A 24,695-nucleotide genomic window follows, 5' to 3' on the forward strand; every position below is an offset into this window, starting at 1 on the left:
GCTATCCAGCTAGTCCTGATTGCAGCTGCTTAGCTGGTGCTGTAGTGCTGTTTGAAGTCTTTTGACTGCTGAGCTGGTGCTAGGGGTCTGGCCCTCTCTACTTCACGTGGTCTTCCATCTTTCAGAGGATAGCAGGGTTGTTCACATGGCAACAGTGTTCTAAGATAGCACAAATTGCCATTGCAAGACTTCTTGAACCTGGGTTCAGAATTTGAATTTCTACCTCATTCTGTTGGTCAGAGCAAGACAAAGGCCTGTCAAGACTCAAGGCATGGAGAAATAAATTTCTCCTTTATTTGGATAGAGTAGCAAAAGTTTGTGGCCATTGTTTCAGTCTAGCACAACTATAAGCTCCATAAATACAGAAACTGTGTCATTCTTGTGTACTTTGGCACATTTGCTACTTAACATAGTAGGCATAAATTAGTAAAGAAGGAAAGCATCCAGGTGGCATTTCAATATACTGCAGTTTTAAATATGTGTGTGTGAGTGTTTGTGTGTAAGTATGTATCATACCATCAGTGAGTGTGGCATTTTCAATGGACGTGTTCAGGTACAATCTCTTTACTCTCCTTCTGACTCCTGAAATTGACCTAAGAAAAAATTTTCTTTAAAAAAACAAATATCATTTGAGTTAATATTGTTTGGTTTTTTTGTGTGTGTGTGTGTGTTTTTATTGTTGGGGATTCATTGAGGGTACAAAGAACCAGGTTACATTGATTGCATTTGTTAGGTAAAGTCCCTCTTATAATTGTCCCATGCCCAAGAGATGTGTCACGCACCATAACCCCCCACCCCCACCTCCTTCCCTCTCTCTGCTCCTCCCTTCCCCAACCTGCCACTGTGTACTAGGTCATTAATTGTCCTCATATTAGAATTGAGTACATAGGATTCTTGCTTCTCCTTTCTTGTGATGCTTTACTAAGAAGAATGTGTTCCACTTCCATCCAGGTTAATATAAAAGATATAAAGTTTTCATCTTTTTAAATAGCTTATATCCATTATATATATATATTATACTATATAATATTAATATAATATAGTATACTATATAATATTATAGTTATAATGGATTATATATATATATATCTCACAGCTTGTTAATCAGTTCCTGGGTTGACGGGCATTTAGGCTGTTTCCACATTTTGGCGATTGTAAATTGAGCTGCAGTAAACGGTCTAGTGTAAGTCTCCTTATGATAAAAGGATGCCCAGTAATGGGATTGCAGGATAAATGGGAGGTCTAGTTGTTTGGTATTTTTATCTTCACATCCGATTGCCTTGTGAAGAATTCCCCTGAGTCGTGTGCATTGTCAGAATCCTATTCTGCTCTTCAGGCTGTGCTATGGGTAGACTAGCTCCAGCCAGAATATTTGGAAGACCTGGAGTAAAGATGCTATATTAAAATGAATACTGTCGTAAGTCAGGGAGGAAAATAACTTTTGCCTCTAAAACAATTGAAAGAAGCATAGGCTGTGGTGTCAGTTGAGCCAGCATTATACCATCAACCTGAGTAAATTACTTATTCTCTAAACCCGTCTAAGCCACCTTAGGACAGTATTTCTCAGAATTGATGTGAGAACTGTATGAAATACAGAGGGTGCCAAAAAGGGATATACACATTTTAAGAAAGGAAAAAACTTCATTAATACTGTTAAAACTGTTAATACTATAATACAATATATACCAATAACAGGTCATACATGACTTGAGTATTACAAATTTAATACAGTCCTTTCCTCTCTTAAAATGTGTATACACTTTTGGGGTACCCTCTGTATGTGAAGCTCTAGGTATAGTTCCTTACTCACGGGAGGTAGTCAGCATAGTTTTTTCTCCATTACAAAGCACTGTCATGGTGCGATGACATTTATTAGGATTTCTCATCCTTAGCATTACTGACGTTTAGGGTTGGGTGTTTGTTTACCATGAGGGGCTGTCCTGTGCGTTACAGGATGTTTAGCAGCATCTCTAGGTGCCAGTGTGGCCACCCACCCAGCTCTAACAGCCTGTTGTCCACAGACACTGCCAAGTGTCCCCTAGGGGCAAAATGCAAACGTTTCTATCCAGCAGTGACAAATAGCCACCTTAGAGAGCCAATGGGGCAGCGTACCCATAAATGTAGAAAGGGAAAGAAATCGCATGTGAGTTCTTCTTAGAATGCCAGAACTTTTGCTGTGTTGTATGTTACTCCTCCCATAGTTTATCATAACCACATTGTTCGTTATGCTATCTAATAAAATGACATTTGCTCTGTATCACTCACTGTGCTAATGAACATTGCACGGATCAGCTAGCTAACTGTTGTAGAGGTGTCTGCCATCCCTGCTAGGTCGACACTGTGAACAGGGACCTTCCCTTCATCAGCTCCACACATGGTGTATTTGTATTTACTGGGTAGCTATTCTACATGGTAAACGCTCACATTGCACCCAAATGAAACAATATGAACATGAAAATGGAAGGAGAAATATTAAAACATGGAATATTCATTTATGTAAATCTAAATGTGGTAGAACATACATATTGATTCCTTTTAAAAAAAACTTTGAGAAATCAGCTCTTCTAAAATAACTAATCCCACTGTCAATTTTTCTTTCATCTTCACTAAGCTAATATATTATCAGAAAGACATAACTCAATAGCCCTTTTAGAGTTCAATATTTTCTATTGTATTTCTTATGAAGAGGATTCCAGTAGTGCTTAGAACTTTTTGACTCATTTATATTTCATGTTTTATTTACTGTAGGTAATTAAAGATGTCAGAGTTAAGCTTTAAATTTGGAACAGTTTTAAATCTCTCCTTTTCTCCTATGAAAAATATATTTTAATTGGATAATTGAGTTAGAAAATTAAAATTTACAAATGTATAACTTAGTAAAAGTTTCCATTTACTAAATGTAGGTCTGGATTACTTTTAACAGTTGCATAATATTTAACTTACGAATGGGATAATTATGATTAAACAATCTGCTATCAAAGGACATTTATATTGTTTCCAGTTCTTTTGCTGTGGGGATTCTTATCTTTTACACACTTGCTTAGATAATTTTTTAGTATAAATTTCTGAAAGTAGAATTGCAGAATCAAAAGATACTCTCGTTTGAGTGTTTCACTTTTATGTGTAGTGCAAGTGTACAAATATCTTACTATATCATGCTTCTTCAAAAAAATTCCTCTATGGAAAGAGGCTTTAGCACATTCTTTCTCTTAATCAACTTATTATCTGACAGAGAAATGATGAAAAGTCACCCTTTTTCTTGTAGTATCATCCTCATTGCTATCTAAGATGAGGCATTAGAATTATATCCAAATGGTATCCGGTGTGAGTGAATATAATCTTGAAAATAGAGACACTTCTCTCTGATTGTGGCCTCTGTACCCTCTGGATGGGACCTAAAATTCTGTTTTTCAAACTGTAAAGTATTATTCTTAGTGGGCCATTAATGATTTTAATGAGTTTGAAAAGTTCTTTTTTAGGGAAGTCTCATAGAATAGAGATAATTTATTTTCTTATAAGGGGCCATGGTCAAAAAGTGTGAATGTCTCTGATCCTAGAAAGTGTCCCCATTTACAAGGCATCAGGGCCTCCAACTTTGTCCTAATGGTTCAAAGTTTTAAAGTAAATCCACCCAGTCTTGACTGCCTTTACCAAGAAGACCAGGTGCTAGACTTTGGGGTTAGTGAGGGGATTGTCACAGACGTGCAGAAAATAACCCATTAGTATTTCATAGAATTCTTCACATATTCAGATCAAAGCTAGTTGTAACATAATGCTTTTCATAAGACAAACACAAACAATCCACTGGGCATTTTGTTGCTGTCTAGCTACCTTATCTTTTTCTCTTTCCACGGTGTGAAAATATTCCTGAAAACCTCAGTGTTGGGGGACAGAGCTGCAGAACCCTCCCCAGTCTGCTCAGTATCTCCCTTTCTGTTTCAAGGTCCTTCCTCAAAAGCACAGAACTGAGCAAAGGAAAGTGAGGGGAAGGGCTGGGGGAACAGGGAGGTGAAAGGGGTTTTCCCTGGTCTTTTCTAGCCCTTTTATTCCAGAGACTTAGTTAGTACTCAACATTTTGGAAATAAAAAACTGCTTTTACAATTTATGCAAATATTACTCAGTGATTCATCCTTTCCAAATGATTCTTGGTTTCTTTTGACATTTTATTTTTATATGATGAATTAACATTGACATCCCCACAGGGTTACTGTTACCTCAGCTCTTCATGGTAAACTCAACTGTCTGGACACGGCCATGAAAGTTCTTATTTTAACTTCATCCAGGTGTCCTTTGGGGTACTGTTGGGCTTTCACAACTTTGATCTTTTGGCACATCCATCATGGAGAAGATATTGGAGAGAATTTTGTGGTGAATTTGTGGGTTAGTCTGTTGTCTACAATTTAGAGATATTCATTAAGATTTTAGCCACAGCAGTGATCATGATAAGAATCATAACCCTGCAGCAGCTCTAATAAAGCAGGTTTGGTTTGAGTTTTAAAAATTAGAGTGGGAGCTGCTTTATACATTTATACGTTTAAAGATCTGGGAAATCATCCACAGGTTTAAATGTATATAATCAGTGTAATAGAGGGACTGAATGGATTCTATCAGTTTAATGTGTCAACAGTCTCACCTCTCCTTTTTTTTTTTTAAGAGACTTTAGGGACAAGGTCTATCTCTGTTGTCCAAGTTGGACAACTCCACTACTGGAGTGCAGTAGTGTGATCATAGCCCACTGCAGCCTTGAACCCCTGACACCCAGCAATCCTCCCACCTCAAATTACTGGCATGTGACACCACACCCAGCTAATTTAGAGATAGGGTTTTGCCCAGACTGGTCTGAAACACCTAGCCTAACACTCTCCTTAGCCTCCCAAGGTGCCGGGATTACAGGCGTGAGCCTCTGCACCCAGCCTTCACCCCTGCTTTTGAAGACCTTGGGTTAACATTATTTGAGAAGATTCAAGAGACAGCATAGATTAATGAAATGCCTAAAGGCAAAAAGATGGTTTTAATATTTTTCTCAGAAGTTTGGGCGCCGATGCTATTCTAAGGATAGGAATTTTCACATAGACTATTGTAACTGATACCAGCACTGTATTTCAGTGTTAAATTTTTCTCTAGTATTTTTCATACAACTGAAAATTATACTCATGATTCTTTAATGGGATATGTTCTTGGAGTAGGCATTTATTAGCTAACTAACATATTCCAAGCTCAGCAAAGTTCTACCCTTTCCTAAAGTCTACCCCATAAAGGTCACAGTGAGTTTAGTTCATCTCCAAGGGCACACACCCAGCAGTGGCAGAGCTCTTGAATTTTGAATGAATTTGATTCCTCTTTGCTGTGACAGGTCAGTTTTCCCTTTTTAAACTGCTTATCTTAATTGAGATTTGTTCAACGGTGGCTGTTGTGTACCTTCAATCAATAGTTTCTTGTCTTAGGCGAATATTTCCCTGCAGTTCTACCTGAAGGTCATGTTCTATACAATTCAGAGCTGCCCATTTCCCTTTTGTTGAAAGTACACACTGCTCTGTCTCCGCTTAGGAATGCTGTGAGCTTTCTCACTCTTCGCCGATCATGCAGCACTCCAGCAGGAGAGGAGTTCATCTCTTTGGAGACTTCTGTGCTTATTGGCTTGCCAGGCTATGTGTTCATTCGAGTGAGAGCTAAACGTTTTAACAAAGAGACCTGATAGTACACTGGGTTAAAGAACAAAGTTTATTTCTTCTTCTCATCACCACCAGCATGAGCTGCCTGGATGGTCAGAGCAGCTCCTCACATGGTATTGTTCAGCGATCCTCCTGTTCAAGTTATCTGCCATCCTTTGGCCCAGTGGTCCTCAATCTTTTTGCATCAGGGACCTGTTTCATGGAAGACAGTTTTTTTTCCCAGGCGGCAGGGGGCTAGGGAGCAGGGCTCAGGTGGTGCTGCTGTGTGGGCCGGTTCCTAGCAGGCCATGGACTAGTACTGGACCTCAGCCAGAGGCTGGTCATCATCTGTGTGGTAAAAGCCAAGGTCTTCTCCAAGTCTGGGTTTTCCAGCAGGAAAGAGAAAAATAAAACCTGGAGAAAGCTTGACAAGGGCCTTAAGCCCAGACCTGGACCTGTCACACATAGTCTGACACTGCGCTGGTGAGCGTGTGGCAGATGGCCATCTCCAACGCCAGGGACAGGCAGTGGGCACACCAGCAGGGCAGTCGCCTTTCCAGCCACTGCACTATTGCTATGGAAAAAGGGAGAACACATTTCTGTGGACAGCTCCCATTCTCATCTGCAGTCGGAGTATCCTTGAAAAGAATTGAGACATTTGCCTCTGCAATTATATTTGCTTTCAGCCTTGTTTTTTTTTTTTTTGTCTTCTCATTTTCATGTCACATACCTAAAATTTGAACTAAATACATTTAAAAAAAAAATAACCCATGTTTAGTATAAGGAGGATATATCATAATAAAATAAATCCCAAATGGTATGTGATTTTAGATACTAGCTTTATCTAACCATATGATTCTTCACTTTTATTGCAGCCTCTAGGTAATAGATTGCTGGGCCTGCAGTGTGTTAATGTCTGCCTGAGATCTATAGCCTTGATAATAAGGGCTCTTAATTTTTGTATTTTTCTTTCACTTTTAACATTACAGAATTTGTAATGTTAAACATTACCACTTTGAGAGCAGCAGGAAAATGGCTTGCTTCCCTGGAAATACACTGGGGGACATCATGGGACAGAGTAGCAGTCCTATCCTGTGCTATGCAAAGCACTGACCAGGCCTTTCTGAGCTCCTTAGCCTTGTAGAAAACTAGAAAACAGTTCTAGGAATCACAGAATTCATGAAAGGGTGGAAAATAATATACTTAGGGAGCTAAGACTATTAATCCTTGATGTTTAGATAGTGATATAAAGAAATGACCTTTAAGATTCCCAGTATGCGAAATATTTTTAGGCAGAAGGTAAAGACCAGTTGTACCAAACTTACACCGTTGTAAGCTTAGCGTGAGGGTTTAGGATCATACGTAATAAGTGGTAATTCCTTGATTATGCAATCTCCCTGCTGTTAGATTTAGATACCAAAGAGGAACTACACCATATCCTCCTGCGGGCTTTAAAAAAGGATTGTGTTTGGTCTTACTGAAATACTAGTTTACTCCTGCATGAATTCCTTGGTGATAGAATTTTTAAGGTTCATATTCTAGTGCCACAGTTTTATTTTATTGTTTTGTTTTAATATATAGCTCCAAGATGGCAGAAGAGGATCCATATTTGGGAGGGCATGAACAAGTAAGTGTTAAAATCTCACTGATAATTTTATTTAAATGTATTTGCATTTCAAAATATACAGAGGCAGTATCAGTATGTTCAAACTCTAAAATTAGGAACAATTCAAAAATATTTTCTCCAGTTTCTTGGTCCCTCCAAGTGAGGTTGGAGAGGACATAATGTGAAATAAGCACTTCAACCCTACTAAGCCATATGTTTTTGTATAAGAATTGTGTATTTTACAGGTCAAATTTCAGACACTGTATTACTGTCCTTAGGCTGCCGTAGCAAACTACCACAAACTTGGTGATAGGAAGCAACACCATATATTCTCTCACAGTTCTAGAGACTGGAAGTCTGAAATCAAGCGTGGACGGGTTGGGGCTTGCTGGAGGCTCCAAGGCAGACTCTGTTCTGCGTCTCTCTCCGAGCCTCTGGTGGTGGCTGGCAAGGTCTTTGGCATTCCCTGGCTTGTCTCTGCATCACTCTAGTCTCGGCCACTGTTGTCACAGGCCTTCTTCTCTTGTGTCTTTACTGTGTTTCTGTACCCAAGTCTCTTTTTTTTCATACAATGAAATCATCAGTCGTTGAATTTAGAGCCTGCCCTTATCCAATACAACTTCATCTAAACTTGCTTAGGTCCGCAAAGACCCTACTTCCAAATAAGGTCATATCCATAGATACGAGGGATTAGGGCTTAAATATATCTTTTGGTGAGGAAACACAGTTCAACCCACTACAGCCCCTTAAAAGATTTACTTAAAACTTATCTTGCCTGACAAGGAGCAGACATAATAACAAAGCAAAACAAAAAAAAACCCAAAGTCATCTAATAAGGAGGCAGACATGTATAGTGAAAAGAACTTCGGACTTACAATTTAAAGATCTTTATACACTTGTAAGTGCGGACTGTTGACTGATCAGCTCTTCAGAACTGAGGAATCACTTAGCCCCTCTCATCTTCACTTTTCTCATTTACAAAATAGAAAGGCTAACATCATGCTCAGAGAGGTGTTGAAAATACTCTCTTGGTAATGAATGTGCTTTGGGAGCTTAAAACTATTTGTTGTCATTATATTAGGAGTTATGAAAGGATACCACTGGACATTTTTTTCCTTCTTCTCCTAGTTATTTAATTTTGAAAAATTTCAAACCTATAGAAATGTCAAATAGTCCAGGAAATCCATGCTGGTTGTTAACACCACCACCACCACCCCCATGCTCACACACCTGTGTAGAACCATTTGAAAACAAATTTCAGATTCAGGAGTAACTGCAATGGCAATATTAAATTAAAAAAAACATTTTAATTGTCCTTAAAGATATGTTAGTATTTTTTTAAAGAGCATAAGTAATGATGCTAAGAAGTATTTAAAACACTGAGATTTATTTATTTGTAAACTATTTATTGAGGCATTACTTATATTAGAGCATTTGGCTTAGCAGGGATACAAAAATAAGTGATACAGAGACTCTAATTTCAGGAAGCTGCCACTCTGTTAGGAAAGGCAGAGATATTGATTCCATACAGGGATGACTGCGTTATGGAGGACGTTTCAAAGGGAGGCTCTGTGAGCTGAGATGTGAAAGGGGTCGTTCCCTAGGCTGGACAGAGAGGGAACGCTAGGTATCACAACACTCTGGGCCAGGATTCATTAACATTTCACATTTAAATTTTAGTGACAATCATCTGAAACAACAGATTTCTCAAATTTACATATACAAAGAATCAGCCAAAAATATAAATAAATAAAGCCAAAAGTGATAGATGTTTTAAGGGATCTACTGTTGAATAAAATAGGCTTACACACCATTCATTACTATTGGTAATACTATGATTGATCAGTTTAGAAAGAATGGATATGCATTGCTTTCCACCCAAAGATGCTCCTTTCTCATTGAAAAAATAGTGATATAGGACAAATCTAGGAACATTTTCTTTGATAGCGTGAAAAACATTTGGCTCCTCACGTCATCACCCTTTATTTTGCCTTTCGCTTTTAATATGCTGTCTCTAACAATTAAAGGCAAACTAACCAGTGTGAGGTTTGTTTCTGCTTGATTTTAAACCATGTTTTCCTGTCTATATGCAGGAAATCTGATCAACAAGAAATGGTTCTTCATGCCACACGAGAGTAAAACCTGCTGAAAACATTCATTTTGAAAGTTTTTGTCATATGGGCATTTTTGTGATCAGCCACAGCACTTGGGTGTGTTCTGATATTTCCATTTCTGAAGGGAGAGGTCCTCGAAGTCTTTTTCTCTTGTCTGGAGCTTAATGGTTCATATTTCCTAAAGTGTCCATGTCCTCACTGAGATATCCTTAGTTTTTAGTGTATTCAGGAATCTGTTCTCCACCCCGACCTAATAAACAGTGCGAGCTGCAGCGCAACACAGCTTCTGTTCTTTTTTGTCTAAAGTGGGATGTGTCTCTCTGTCCCAAGATTGGTGCTTTTGCCCATATCCAGGCCTTTTAGCCACCTGCAGGACCACAGGAAAGGAGATTTTTCCTGCTAGATTGTCTTTTTTTGCTCTGAGACTGGTAAATACCCTATGTAAGGTGGGGCTCATTTGTGCCAAACATGTTTTCTCATTCCTGTATTTCCTTTTCACAAACAATAAATAGCATCCATGAGCTTTACCCTGGAGCACTGAAGGGGCATTTTTTGTTCCTCAGTTGAAACTTACATCCTTCATAACTGGATCTAAATTGTTCTTTATTTGAATGCTGTTTTTATTATTCTTGAATTAAGCAGGCATACAGGATTCTAGGTACCCATGAACTTCTAGTAATTTACTGTCAAATGACAAAAGACATGTTATAATACTAGCTATTTAAAAAAAAAAATACTAGTTCCAGCACTCTTACTAACTAGCCTGTCATAAAAAGTAAAATATTGTTATTTCTGTGCTGACCACTTCAGAAATCTAAAGTGATTTCTTCAGGCCAAAAACAATTAGCAAACTCAGAAATAAGAATTTAAAGTTCTAAATGAATGATGTGGGGGGAAAAAGTTATTTTCTCGAGATAAGTAATTAAAAGGATTTTATCAGGATAAAATTTAATCCCAGCAAAATATATTACATGCCCACTGTATTAGTCTTCTGTTCCTGCGGTAACAAATTATCACAAACTTATGGCTTAAAACAGCACTAATTTATCCTCCTCGGTCTAGAGATTAGAAGTCTAAATCAGGGTGTTGGCAGAGCTGTGTTCTATCTACAGGTCCCAGAAGCTCGCAATTCTGTGCCTTTTTGAAGTTTTAGAGCAGCGTCTTTCAACCTTGTTTTATCTCACGGCACATTTGAACCTATAGTTAAACTTTTGTGGCACATGTAAATTATGTCGATCAAAAAAAAAGAATGAAAAGAATGTACTTACTGTGCTTTGAACTTCTTCTGAAAATAATGTAATCAATGATCTTTAAAACTTTTTGTGGCACACCTAAGATCCTCTCATGGCACACCATGTGCCGTGGCTCAGCAGTTGAAAATCACTGTCTATATTCCTTGGTTTATGTACCCTCCTGTCCATCGCTCCAGCCTTTGCTTCCATTGTCACACTTGCTACATGCTTTGATTTTCTGAGTCCCTCTTCTCGGGCCCAATGAGACCGACCATTCAGGGCAATCTCCACACCTTAATAGCCTTGCCTTATTGACATATGCAAAATCCCTTTGGGGAGTATAAACTAGTATTCACAGGTTCTGAGGATTAGGACATGGTCATCTTTGAAGGGGTCATTATTCAGCCTAACACACCCACTAAATTGAAGTATTTGCATTATGCTAAAAAAAATAAAGGTTAAAAAAAATGAGTGTGCTCATTGCTTAGTTATCTGCCCTTTGGACTGTAAGTTAATTTTCAATTACTCTGTAAATAGTTCCAGAGCTGCTGTCTGTAATTCTTTCAGACCTTAAAATTGGGTAGCAAAATTAGGGATGTATTTACCATTATAATAGAAATACAGATTGCCAGGATTATAATTCTCATATTTGTAAAAGAGTACAAGCTTCAAATCGTTTATTCAACAAATATTTATTAAGTATCTACTCTGTGATAACATACACTTAGCCCTGAAAATATACTAATAAGAATGCCATACCAGGTCCTCGGGGACCTTATTAGATTCTTCTTCTCAAATCTTTCGTTACCTGAATATAGTCCAATACTTGTAAAGTTTTGTATATGTGAGAACTTAACTAGGTCTCATGAAGATATTTTAAAGTCCTGGTAGAATCTATGTTCAGCCTTTTGTTTTTGGCTTTACTTTTCATTCCTCTTATTAAGTTTTAGGTACCCCCAACTTCAAATATTAACATAATGTTGGAAAAATAATAATTGAATTATTTAAATTTTCCTCTTTACAGATGTTTCCATTGAATCCTTTGAATCATACAATATTTAATCCAGAATTATTTCAACCAGAGATGGCGCTGCCAACAGGTAAGGAAACTCATTGTCTATCGTTATGATTTCACTGTTTAAAAAAATGCATGATTTGCGTGGGGTGCCGGCCCCATATACCAGAGGTGGTGGGTTCAAATCCAGCCCCAGCCAAAAACTGCAAAAAAAAAGAAAAATTTCATGATTTGCTAATAGTCTCTTTTAGAAATTCAGTGATATACCTGGAAAGGAGATGTTGATTTATATTTTAAAAACCAATCTTTCTATATACTTCCATGAAATATATTTATATTTGCACAAAAATGTTTCACCTGAATTACCTTTTGTATGGCTCATTGAGGTTATTAATATCTATCAGGAATACTCAGAAGGAATTTCTTTACTCAATCAATTATTTTTCTTTTCACTCAATGATATTGTGTCTGGGTCCTTCTGAAGTCCTCTCTGCTTTACCCCAGACTCACACGAGGCAGTCTGACTCCTCAGCTTTGTTCCAAAGCATTTTATCTGACCATCTGTAGTGTGCAGCCAGTGTGCTGGGCACTGGGGAAACAGTGTAGAGAAATCATAAGAAATCATCTCAACAGAAAAATCATCTTTATAAAAACCTTTAGCTTTCCATTCTGACCAGCTGGATGAAACAACAATAATCTGTCCTTCTGACATAACAGTATTAATTATTCCCCATCAATAATTATTTAATCTCATATGAATAATGAGATTCATTTGAATCAACTCATTTAGCATCTTTTTTTAGATTGATTGATTTGTACGTAAGCTCAGATTGATGAGTTTTTATGTTCTAGTTTAATATGTACAAACCAGGGTGAGTGAATTATGGAGGATCTATACAAAACCGAGCTTGGTAATCACTGAAGTGGGCATCAGCGATTTTATTTACCATAGAGTTGCTTGTCTTTCTTTCTTTCTTTTTTTTTTTTTTTTTGCAGTTTTTGGTCGGAGCTGGGTTTGAACCTACCACCTCCGGTATATGGGGCCAGCGCCCTACTCCTTTGAGCCACAGGCACCACCCTTTCCTTTTCTGCATTCTTATCTTTAATATTTCTAGGAGTTCATGGGAGGGAAAAAAAAGATGCGCCACACTTCACTAGCAAAGTTGTGTTACAGAGCCCTTTCTCTCTTTACTTAATAAAACATATTTTTTAGGCTTCTGTGTCTGAGATCTTGTAAACTGCTGTCCAATTTGAGCTCTCGATCAGCTTCCTGTGAACAAGTAAATGTCTTGATAGCGTCTGTGTTTCCTGTGAACTTTTTTGTTCTGAGGTTCAAAGTATTTTTCTTAGTTTAATGTATTATTGGAAATGTAAGGACTTCATTGCATCCTCAGGAAGTATACACATTGCCATTGACTGCCTGGAAGTACCAAACCATATCCTGAGGCAGATGTTTTCTTGATGTTTTTTGTGTTTCTTCAGGTTTCTTCAGGACATAAAAATAGGATCACAGAAGAACCATCTTGATAAATATTCTGTGGCCAGAGATTATTTTGCCATAATATTAGAAAAACTTCTACAATTAGACCTAACAATATTGTTTTCCAGTTATGGACCCTTCATTTTTATCCATATATTTTTCCTCTTTGTTGCAGTTGGCATAGTCCAATTTTTATAGTCCAAGATGTGTGCCATGTTTTACTCAGACTTTAGAGGTGGGTTATCTGAACCAATATTAACTTGTAGATCTAAGCTAACTTGTCGTTTCCATATGGATTTTTTAATCTAGATTTCTTGAAATCTAAAACCATCAGTGGACAGTTGCTGACAACTATGGATAGAGTATAACATATAAGTTACCTATAAGTTAGGTCTATGATATTATGCTATAATTTAAATTTCTCTGCACAATAGGGTGTCACTTTTCATGGCACATAAATGTTGCTAAAAGAAAGCTGGCTTTAAAACAAATCATATGCATGTGCATATAAAATCAATTTTTCTAGTTCATTTAACTTTCTAATGTTCCCTGAAAAAGAAAAATGGTTCCATTAATATGAAATTTCACATACTTAAAGGAAATTAAATCCTATAGGAAAAATAATGGCAAAACTACAAGTATTTTTGGAAGAGTTAATAAAAGAAAGAGATTTTGCAGTTTAATGTAAATGTGCTCCCAACTCTTCTATATTTTTCATGACTTCTCCAAATGTTGTTTCCAAGAGGCCTATCTTCTTGTTATGTTCTTTTAGCATTTTGGAGGTAATGTTTTTATATTTGTTACACTGTCATACAGACTGTCTATAATTAGTGTGAAAATATTTCTATTGCTAATCAATTTTACTTCTTTATCCAAAATTCAATTCTAGCCAATTGCAATGACTGTTCTAAAAGTAGTTTGAAATTTCAAGGGATGAATTTTATACAGAAAAAAGAAGATAATTTATTACATTACTACATTGGCCAGTGTCTTCCCATTTTCCTTTCTTTTGTATTTTTCATTTCAAATGCAGTCATTTTCAACTAGCTTCCTTATAAATTTCTCAAATAATAACAGGAAACAACTATACCTTTGTTTTCTGCAGTTCTTTATCCTTATCCTGATTCATAAGAATACTGAAAAGCTAAAAATAAATTCTCTTTTGAGATATGGTTTATTTTTAATTTCAACCTGAAATTTTATCTCTTCTTCACAAATTTGTGTATCCAAAATAATAAATCCTGAGCTTCTAGCTGAGAGACAGTGACGATTTAAATGGACACAGAAGCATTCTTAGAATATTTTTATTACCAAACATAATTTATATTCACACTGCTGAGAAACACCATATTCCATTGTTTGTTGCAGGGCTATGGGTTACTGTACTGTTAACATAAAAACCAGCTGGGGAGCTTAGGGACTTTTTCCTATTCAACACATTTGCATTTATGCTGTCAGAGATTCTGATTTTCCTTTGAATGTTTGTCAGATAAGATACAGTTGTATTAAGCCTCTGTTTTTCTATATGTTTTTACTAATGACTTTGCATGCACCTATCTTCAATTAACTTATTTTCAGGATTTTATAAAATGCCTGAATTATTTTAGAACCAAGTTTATATGATAGCAAAATATTTAAAATTTTTGTATAAGCATCAAATCTGCGTCTTAATAAGAATAATTCACCATGTCTGATAGACCAAATTAAATTGGGAGGTGAGAAGGAGAAGGGAAACAAGACAACCAGTTGGGAAATGAAAGTAGTACCCAGGGATTCAGGTAAGGAAAGGAAGAGAAAGCTTAGTGTAAGGAAAACCTGTCTGAGATCAATATCTGTGTCTTTTACACATGTAGGTTGCTAGTTCAATCTCTTTTAATTTCACGTGAAGCACATTATCTTTGAAGAATGATAGTCAGTATCTAATAATGTGAAAGCAAAAGAAAATAGCGCCCAGGAAGTGGTTGCTGGTTTTAATTGGTATTTGTCATTTTAAAATGCTTTGTTAGGAGAGTTAAGATTATGAAGGCTGTTGACAATTTTTGCCAGCCCTCATGCCTTTTGTTGGGTTGGGCGGTGTGCCATCAACATTCAACAAACATTTATTTATTGTGGTTTCTTAAAACGAAAAAGCCATTGTTAAAATAGGAGTACATTTAATATTTCAGATAAGGAAGAAAAATTATATCCTCATGAAATTTTGGCTAAGAAATTGATTTGAAACCTCTGTATAAAATCCTAGTTTCTATTTTTGAATTTCTTTGCATTTTATACCATATTTGAAGCCTCACAGTTTCTTTTGGTTTCTGTTTGTTGTTTTTGTTTTTAGCAGACGGCCCATATCTTCAAATATTAGAGCAACCTAAACAGGTAAGAAGATTAAAAGGGTAGTACTTTTTCTTTAAACGTTAGATTCCTGTGTCTAATATTGAGATCTCAAGTACTAAATAATAGTCAACAAATTTTATGAAGGAAGTAGCTTATCTGAAGGATCAACTGCCTATCAGATTATGTAACAACTTCATGGTTCACTTTTCAGTTCTCTTCGTCATTCTCCAAACGGGTCTTAAGCTTTATTACGTAGTTCTGCAAAACTCCATTTAATTACAGATTCTCTGCTCTCTCTTAGCTTACCAGCCACTCCCAGGACGGGCACAGGGTATTTCTACTCATTTTCACTTATAAAGAAATACACACATGTGCATTTCACATACACTGAATTACATCCATCAAGCACGTCCACGCACGTGTAGTACTTCTTAGCCTTCCCCTTCCTTTAATAGCACCAGACTTTCCTGGTCTGTCTTTGGAACATGTAACCTAAGCTACTAAAAGTACCAGTGGGAGGTAAAGTATTCGAATGGACTATTGAGTTTTATTCCCTCTGCTGTCAGCTTTAAGAGACTCGGTCTCTTTGGAATCAGGAGAGGAGCATTTTATCTTATCATGCTCTTCCACTATATTTGATAGAGGATTGAAGTGAAAAGGCCTCTTCTCCGTGTCCCAACTCTGTAAATAAATTTTTGTTGGAAATTGAATAGGACCAGGGCTGTGGAAGAGGACCTTTAATGTCTGCCTATAGGAGATTTAATTATTAAAGGATAGAAGTAATAGCATAGTCCCTCACAGAATAAGGACAGTCGGTAAACGTCGAAATGGATGTGCTTATTACATTTGTGTGAGACCCAGGATACATACACCTACCCTCTTACAGTTGTGTTACCCAATACCCGTCCTAAGTCTTCTTTTTATTAGCTCAGAGAGGGTAACACTTTTGCCTTGCATAACATTTAGCAAATGCTAACCAGATAAAGAGCTTAAATAAAGCATCCACTGCCTTGTGGCATCCAAAATATATGTATATGTATTAGATTCAGTCAGCATTTAAAGGATATAAATATCTTAATAATTACCAAACATATGCTCAATAATTACCCTCTTATGCTCAAAATTAAGTGAGAGTTTTTGTGTAGGGACGGGAATGCCACATGAGACTTTGGGGCATTGTTCTAGCTGCTCGTGGGTGGCACATCCTGGCCCCACAGGCTGCCAGTAAAACTTTGCTTTACCTCCATGTCCAACTCTGTAGCACTGATATCTCACAAGAGGTCACCAATTCTTTCAAAGACCCACTTGGCAGAATTTTATCCCTTGAAACTTTGCACAGTGATCTGGCATCCTGGAAGATTTCCCAGCTTGCAAGATCTGTGTAATTGATGAAACTGAGAACCCAACCAAAATGTATTTTGTCTGCATACGGGATAAGATTTTTTCAGATATCCATTTTCATAAGCATTGCCCTATATTAAGAATTTTAAAATGTAGTTTCTTAACAATCGTAAGGAAAAAAATGACAGTAGTGGTGTACATGAAGAGTTAACGTAGTTCCAGAATTCAGAATTTAATTCATTACATGTGGGTGCATAAAAGCTTATGAAGTTGGAGATCTACGCTTACAAACTCATCTTAGAAAAAGTGCACCATACCTCATTGTTGAATATCACGATGGTCACCTTCAAGGTCCTCCCCTTGGAAAGCTATACACTGATGCCAGAGCCTCGTCCACCCTTCAAAGCAAACTTGGAACTCTTTTTCTGGATGGACATAAGAGCTATTGTCTTATGAAGTCTGACAATTTAATTCACGAACTCATCCTAGAAAATAAGTGCTACATACCTCTTGCTGAATATCACTATCATTACCAGATGGCCAAGCGGAGTACTTCGAAGGTGACGGTAGTGATGATACTCAGCAATGAGGTATGTGGCACTTTTTCTAGAATAAGTGTCTGACCTTCTATATGAGTTAAACGATGCGTTTGTTTACCTAACTAATGTTATTTTGATGTCTGAATTCAGTGAAAGTAAGAAGGTTGTATTAAGTCAGACTTTCTGATTGGTAGGATGTAGCCTTGTCTTTGAGGTTGATGACTCATTTTTAACAAATGGAGTTACTGAGATGAATGGCTGTGGATTGGCAAACCTTTAATCTTAGAAATTTAGAATCAGAAATGAGTCCAAACAATGCTGAAGATATCTTGTCTTCCTGAAAAAAACTTTGACATTTTCATCCTCAGGGTAAAAATGTCTTTGTATAAAATTTTAGATATTCTTATGCAACCATGAATAATCTATGAAGTATTTTTCAAACTATAAGAAAGCTATTAACACATGCTATTTACTTATAATCCATTTGACATCACTCCTAATAAGATATAAATGTATTTATGTATATATTTTTCTATTGTCCCAAAGGAATTTTGTGATTAAAGGTAATGAATTGCTTTAATTTTTTTAAGACAGAAAAACAGTTCTTTTCTTTAGGGCCGCTTGGCCATAGGTTTTCCCCCACTCTGACAAAGATGAGTCATAGCATAGATTACTAATTTTTAAACTAGCTAGTTCTGTTGCGTATTATTCAGGGTTAATTATCTAATACTGTGTTAAAAACTGAAGTTGTGTTTAAATTGATTGGCAGTCAAACAAATTTCTATCTTTATGTTTAGCTAATCCTGTAAGCTAATTGTTACATATGTGTTGCTTTTTTCATGCTTTTAGAAATTTCATTTAGTTATTTAAAATAAACCAATAGGTGTTGCTTACAGAAGGTGTGGGGCTGAATTTGTAACTAACTTTTTAATTTGAATCTTGTGAGAAGTAAAACATGGGAATTGGCTCCTAAAACCTCACCTCAGAAGCTTCACTGGTATTTAAGTTTGGAATCTCCTAAGGAACCATATTCCAGTTATTTTAGGTCTCACTTTGATGAGTTGATTACACACTAAAGATACCTGTGTGCCTTGAGGAACTTTCCCAGACTGGGGAATTTGCTTCAGGCCTTAGTCATCTGAACATACACGTTGCAAGAGTGATCTTTGGAAATCAAGAACTCCTCAGAGAATGTAGGGACAGTTCTAGAGGTTCCCAAAGGATGAAATGAGTTTAAGGTATCTGGACCGCTCAGACTGCAAGGCCTTACTCGGAGTAATGGAATGCAATACAGTCGAAGGAGGGCAAAAGTTTTGCATTGGTCCTTGAGCTCAAAGCTATGAAAACCTCCATGTTACCAGGGTTCCAAAATGTTATGAGTAAGGTGGAGAGCCCCCACCAGCAGTTAGTGGGTGTGGGGAACTCCCAGTAGCCTAATGATCTAGTCCTGTTTATATGAAGTCAGCCCCACCCACAATAAAAATAAATGAAAGGTGAGGATTTTCCTTAAAGCGTACTAACATATTGTTCTTTTCACCAAAGAATGAATTTGAAAAAAGAAAACCATCAGCTTACAAACAGTTTTAAACCACTAATACTGCCACAAATTGATTGACATCATTATAAAGTCAAATCTTTCAGGAAATTCAGTGAAACTCCCTTAATATGATGGTGAGGTCCATTTGCATAATTATCCTTGTTTTATTTTGTATGTACATATATGTGTACTTATAATTAAGCTAGCTTTATAAATCATAAAATGTTAGAACTGGAATAAACCTTAGAGATGATCTGGTATAATCTTATTTATACAGATGAAAAAACATGGTGTTTATCAGCTCTTAGTAGTTTACATAGTAAAGGCTTCCAGCTAACTCTTCATTGATCAAGTCTATAAAACTCCTGGGTTCGATCATAGTTAGGGGAACCATCTGGTTTTGGATTCATTCAGCTCAGTTATTGTTCAGGCTTGAGATGGATCCTATCAATAATTACAAAGTCGAAAATCTTATCGTCTGAACTGTTGAGAGAAGCTCACCAGAGGCAGAGTCTAGCATGGGGCGCGTTCCACAACATCGATTTGGTATATCTACAGAAATATTGCTGTAGTTTCTCCCGAATCAACTGTAATCAGAGCTGATAAAGGAGTTCCTTTAAGTAAGAGTCAAAGAAGCGTAACTTTTAGTAATATGGCAAAGTTCAGAGCTTGGCAGCCAGCCGTTGAAGATGGGGAAGCTCTGATTCCAACAAGCCACAGCATGCTGAGTCAGAAAGCTTAAGCTCTCCAGCAGTGTACTCTGCGCAGACGCACAGCAGGAGAGGTCCCTCAGCTCAGGTATCAGGCTTTTCAGACACATTTCTGTGGATGAACATTAATTAATAACATTTTCATAAAAAGGTTATGGGAGAAATGATTCTCATTCACAGAGTCCTCTTTCAGAATTTCTCTCCTTTGGTACACATAGGATTTCAAAATTAAAAATTTGTCAGGATAATTTTTAATAAGTATGTCTCAAACTTACTGGCTTAACGTTCACCTTTGCAGAGAGGATTTCGTTTCCGTTACGTATGTGAAGGCCCATCCCATGGTGGACTACCTGGTGCATCTAGTGAAAAGAACAAGAAGTCCTATCCTCAGGTCAAAGTAAGTTCCTTGTACCCTTCTGTGTGAATTCTGGAAATTTTTATTTCCTAGGATTTCCAAGGGATTGCTTTAAATAAATACAATTTGCTTTTGGTCGAAGTGTTCACACGATTACTACTTTTAGCAATAGAAGGGACAGATATTAAAACTTTGCTAACAAACAGATAACTGAGTGAGTGGATTATGTAGTATATTAAATATTTAAGATCGTGAATTCAGATCCAGTATCTATTATTAGCAGTGTGGTTGTGAGCAGTTTTATCAACACTTCTAAACCTTAGTATCCTAATGTTTAAAATGTATGAAATGCAGAATTATGAATAGCATATACTTGGTAAGGTCTTTTAGAGATTAAGTGAGAAAATGTATGTAAATGCTCCAGAGACAACTGGAAGCATCTCACGGCCTCATCTTAGGGTTTGTTTGTTCGTTTGTTGGCTTTATTGAGAAGATTGTTCTCTAAGTTAATTTGAGCTTTTTATTTTCATAACATTGTACCATGTTTCATAGGCTGATGTAGTTTTGCAGATAAGCCAGTCAACAATTGTAGGTTAGTCATCTATAAAAGTTTTTATGTGCTCAGTCATTCAAAGCTGGGATAAAACAATCCCCACTCTCTACGGTATGTGCCCCCGAGGCTATAACATACCTTTGGCCTCAGTCTTTTCGCTGGTTTGTGTCTGTGAATACATGAAGGTTGATAGAACAGGCCTTCAGGAAAACTGTGATGTGAGGAATTTGGTTTTGCCAGCATTGAATTTTGTTTCTTCTCTTTCCTCCTATCTCAGTTGTAGGCCAGGCCTTTCTAATTTCCTATCCTCATTCCAAAACAAAAGGCAAAATACTGTAATGTCACCCTTTACTTTTCAAATAAAACTCACCCGTATTATGTAGTATGGATCTCATTGGTCATATTTGTGTTTTAAATCTTGTAGCTCTAATGGTGGAATGACAGGTGTTTTTCTGATTAAAGGTAACTAGGCAGGTAAATAGAATGACTTTAGTCCATAGAAGCAGAACTCAGTCTTACCGGCATCAAGTCGTTTAGAACGTGAACCAGGAATGAGGAGCAGCCGTAAATAAGCTAATTAGCATCTATAAACACCAAATAATGTTTGCCAAGTGCTTTCTGCACATTAGCTCTTTTAATCCCCATTAACAACTTCAGACACTATAAAGTGTAATGCCTGTGAGGAAACTGAGGCTCAGAGAGTGAGAAATCAACTGGCCTTTCTCACAAGACTAGACTAGACTTGATCCAACAGCAGACTGTTGTTCATTTGAGTTCTCAGGTAGAATGTGTGTACTTGGGTGGGGAGGGAGATAAGGGGACGGGACACTGGGGGACGATGGTGAAATAAGGCACCAAGAATGGTAACTCTGGAGAACAAGGAGAGCGAGAAAGGCAGAGAGGCCCCCGCTACCCGGGTAGTGGTGAGTCAGATCCAGCACTGGTCTGTGAACGCGTGTGCCCGCCTGTCACATGTGCAGATATGTGTTTCTGTGTGTGTGTATCTGTGAGGAGACTTAAAAGACAGGTACATGTTATCGTCACTGACACTGATTATACCAACTGAAGAATTAATTTTGAATGAAAAACTGAAAGTTTTTTATGGACAAAACATATAAAGTATGGTAATTTTCATGAACCATTTACTTCTCTCGCTCTAGTATTTTGAGGCTAAGTAACGGATTTTCAATACTAACCAATACAAGGTATTAACTTCGTTGTAAATGTATCAGCTAATGCAAAACTTTACATGTTCATTCAGGTCCAGTCTTCATACACCCTTCTCATGTAGAGATTCCATTGGCGTAAAAACATATTGCTGCCTCATAGTCACTAAATAATTTAGAAATGGAACAAATTAGTGGACATTGGATGTTCTTGTGGGACGACAGCTTCTATATCAATGAGTTAAACAGGAATTACAGCTATGGAAACAATAATAAAGCACGTTAAAATATAAATGTGGGAGATTGGGGAATATTGGTCATTATTGAACTTCATCTGCAACCACATTATTTCACTCAATCACTTGTTTTATATTCACTAATTCAGTACGTATTTAAAAAGCATTTAATAAATGTAATCAAGTTGTAAGAAAAGGAGGAACTTGGAGTTTAGGGAATCTATCACAAGCTCTCATTGTTCCCTAAGCCTATTACTGTCCATTGAGAGTTTGAATGGCTCTGCTGTTCCTAACAGTTAAAGGAAGTACTTTTGTTTATTCTAGAAACTCTTAATCAGAAGGATGGAGACGAGGGAAAGAGAGAGCAAGAGACAACAGCAGGTGTTTTTTCTTCAGAGCTCTTCTCTCAATGTCCCTCCTAATGGTCTTTTTCCATAAAGGAGAGCTGAGGGTGACTTTTAAGTTTGTAAAGGGACTTTAAACCCCTTTTCCCTATAATATTTGGATAGAGGAAAGGATTGCTCTTTATGAATCTCTTTTATCAGGAAGACTTGACAATGGTATGTGACATCTAAAAGATGTAAACAGTAAGATGACTACATTTAAAGTTTTTCAAACTTGGCACTATTGACATTTTGAGCCAGAAATCTCTTTGTTTTGAGAGGCTTTCCAGTGCATTTACAGAACATTTAGCAGCACCCCTGGCCTCTATTCATTAGGTTCCCAGCAATGGTAACAACCAAAAATGTCTGCAGACATTGCCAGGTGAACCCAGGGGGCAGAATCACCCCTGTGGGAGAACTGCTAATCTAAATGAAGCATAGAATCAATCCCATCCTTACTCTTTTGCATACTTTTCTTTTGCATACCTTACTCTTTTGCATACACAGTTATATCCCATCAATCATATAGAATTGCCTAAGTATGTTATTTTTATAAGAAAGTGCTTTTCCTGATTATTAATAGATATTTCTTGTTTTTAAAATGATGATCATGGTGTGTTTATCTCTCTTAAAATCTCTGAATTAGTGTCCCTGGATATTGAATAGAAAGGAAAAAAGAGAGAAAATATACCTTAGACATTCTATGTTCTATGATATGCCTAAAAATTATGCATGCCTAAAAATTAATGTAGACGTTCTGTTGACTGACTGCTGTAATTGCAGAAGAGAAAGTGAAAGTGGAGACAGGGCTTCCATGCACAGAGTGTGAACAACGGTAGCATTTATGGAATGATGCTTTCAGGCTGGCGGAGGTATCCTGGGCAGTGCCCCGCACTCAGCCTAGAATCCATTCCAGCAGGAAGTGCAGGGGGCAGGCATCTACATTGACTGGAAAGAAATGGCACTGCTGAACCTTACATTGGTTACGTCTTATTGTGTATGGTCAGGCTAAAGAGTAAAATGTTGCAGGCTCCTCCTTTTCCTCTCCGACAGCCCTTTCCCCTCCTGTCTCCTTCCCTGTCTCCTTGTTATACCTTTGTCAGAGCCTCATCACTCTGCCATCCTCAAGAGGCGCCCCGAAAGGCTGGTGTGCACTCACTGTGCGCTCAGTCATATGGAGACAGAGCACAGGGCCAGGTGCCAGCCTGAAAGCTCGGGGCTGGCTGTGGTTTGGTGGCTGCAGACTATACTTTAGAAAAATGTAAACATGTAACTTGCCTGGGTTACTGTCCTATTGACTGAATGTGCTGCCTCAAGTTAAATCATTTTGAAATCAACTCTAGGCATCCACTCAAATCCTGTGTTTCCTACTGGAATTATGTTCCATTCATAAAAACCTATTTTCAGACAGGTGTGGGGCTAGGCTTACACACCCCTCACCATGCTGTTATCTCCAGGATTTGGGCCACTGAACCACTGGTGCTCTGCATGCTTCCTTCACATAGCTGAGAAGAAAGATTTCCAGTTAGCTTTCTAAGATTTTGCTGTGCAAGTCTTCATATCCTTTTTAAATTAAATTATAAAATAGTTCAAGCATACAGGAAGTTTAAACATTGATATAACAGGTACCATGTACTACAAGATAAATTTAATAGATCTTAAAATTTTACTGTTTGCTTCTGATCTCTCTTTCTTGTCTCAAATAAAACATGATAACAGCTAACAGTCTCATTCCAGTGGAGGAGGGTGGTCAAGGACTGACCCCCACCATGGTTTGTTTTCACGTTTTATTGTCCCCCTTAAACAGATGTACCAAAAAAACCCTTTGATGGGGTCAGTGCCTCACCCTCCATTGGAATGCGGCTGTGAAGCCCCACCCATCCCTCACTTTGTCCTCCTGCCTTCTTAGGTAAACCGCTGCTGCTAACATTCATTCTCTGAGATGCTTTATATTTTTACTATGTAAGTGTGCACTTATAAATATTGGAATTTTTAAGAAAATTCATTTTGATTACTAGCTTCACCCCAAATTCAGGGCATATGAGAGTTAGAACTAGGCTCCACTGAAGATTAAAGGGTGTTTTCAGAGAGGTGCCTGTGGCTCAAGGAGTAGGGCACGGCCCCATATACCAGGGGTGGCTGGTTCAAGTCCTGCCCCAGCCAAAACTGCAAATAATAATAATAATAATAGGTGCTTTCTTTGATCTTTTTGATTCCTCTTTGTTATCTGGATAAAAATGCATTCATTCACAATGCAGAGTTTATACTGACTCTTACAGCAAAAAATGCGGAGTTTATACTGACTCTTATACAGAAAAAAATCTAGGGAAAGTGAATATGTAGACTGATTCTTACGTCTGTTCTTTTTTTTTTTTTTAAAGTCTTCCTGTTGTTAAACATTTAATAATCTATTATACTGCCCTATAAAATGCCCCTTTAAAGGTTTCTCAGT

The 24,695-nt window shown here is 37.3% G+C and overlaps 1 protein-coding gene across 2 annotated transcripts in view; it reads left to right on the forward strand.

The window, feature by feature from the left end:
• NFKB1 (nuclear factor kappa B subunit 1) overlaps positions 1-24,695 on the forward strand; it is a 125,555-nt gene that overhangs the window by 19,839 nt on the left and 81,021 nt on the right. The window contains exons 2-5 of one of the 2 annotated variants that reach the window (XM_053557743.1): positions 7,233-7,278; positions 11,628-11,703; positions 15,425-15,465; positions 19,849-19,947. In XM_053557743.1, the coding sequence (XP_053413718.1) occupies positions 7,240-7,278; positions 11,628-11,703; positions 15,425-15,465; positions 19,849-19,947 (255 nt within the window). In that variant the 5' untranslated portion in view covers positions 7,233-7,239. The remainder of the gene's footprint in view (positions 1-7,232; positions 7,279-11,627; positions 11,704-15,424; positions 15,466-19,848; positions 19,948-24,695) is intronic. The other variant, XM_053557654.1, reaches the window with a different exon arrangement.

This window comes from Nycticebus coucang, chromosome 1 (genome assembly GCF_027406575.1).
Source record: "Nycticebus coucang isolate mNycCou1 chromosome 1, mNycCou1.pri, whole genome shotgun sequence".
Lineage (NCBI taxonomy): Eukaryota > Metazoa > Chordata > Mammalia > Primates > Lorisidae > Nycticebus > Nycticebus coucang.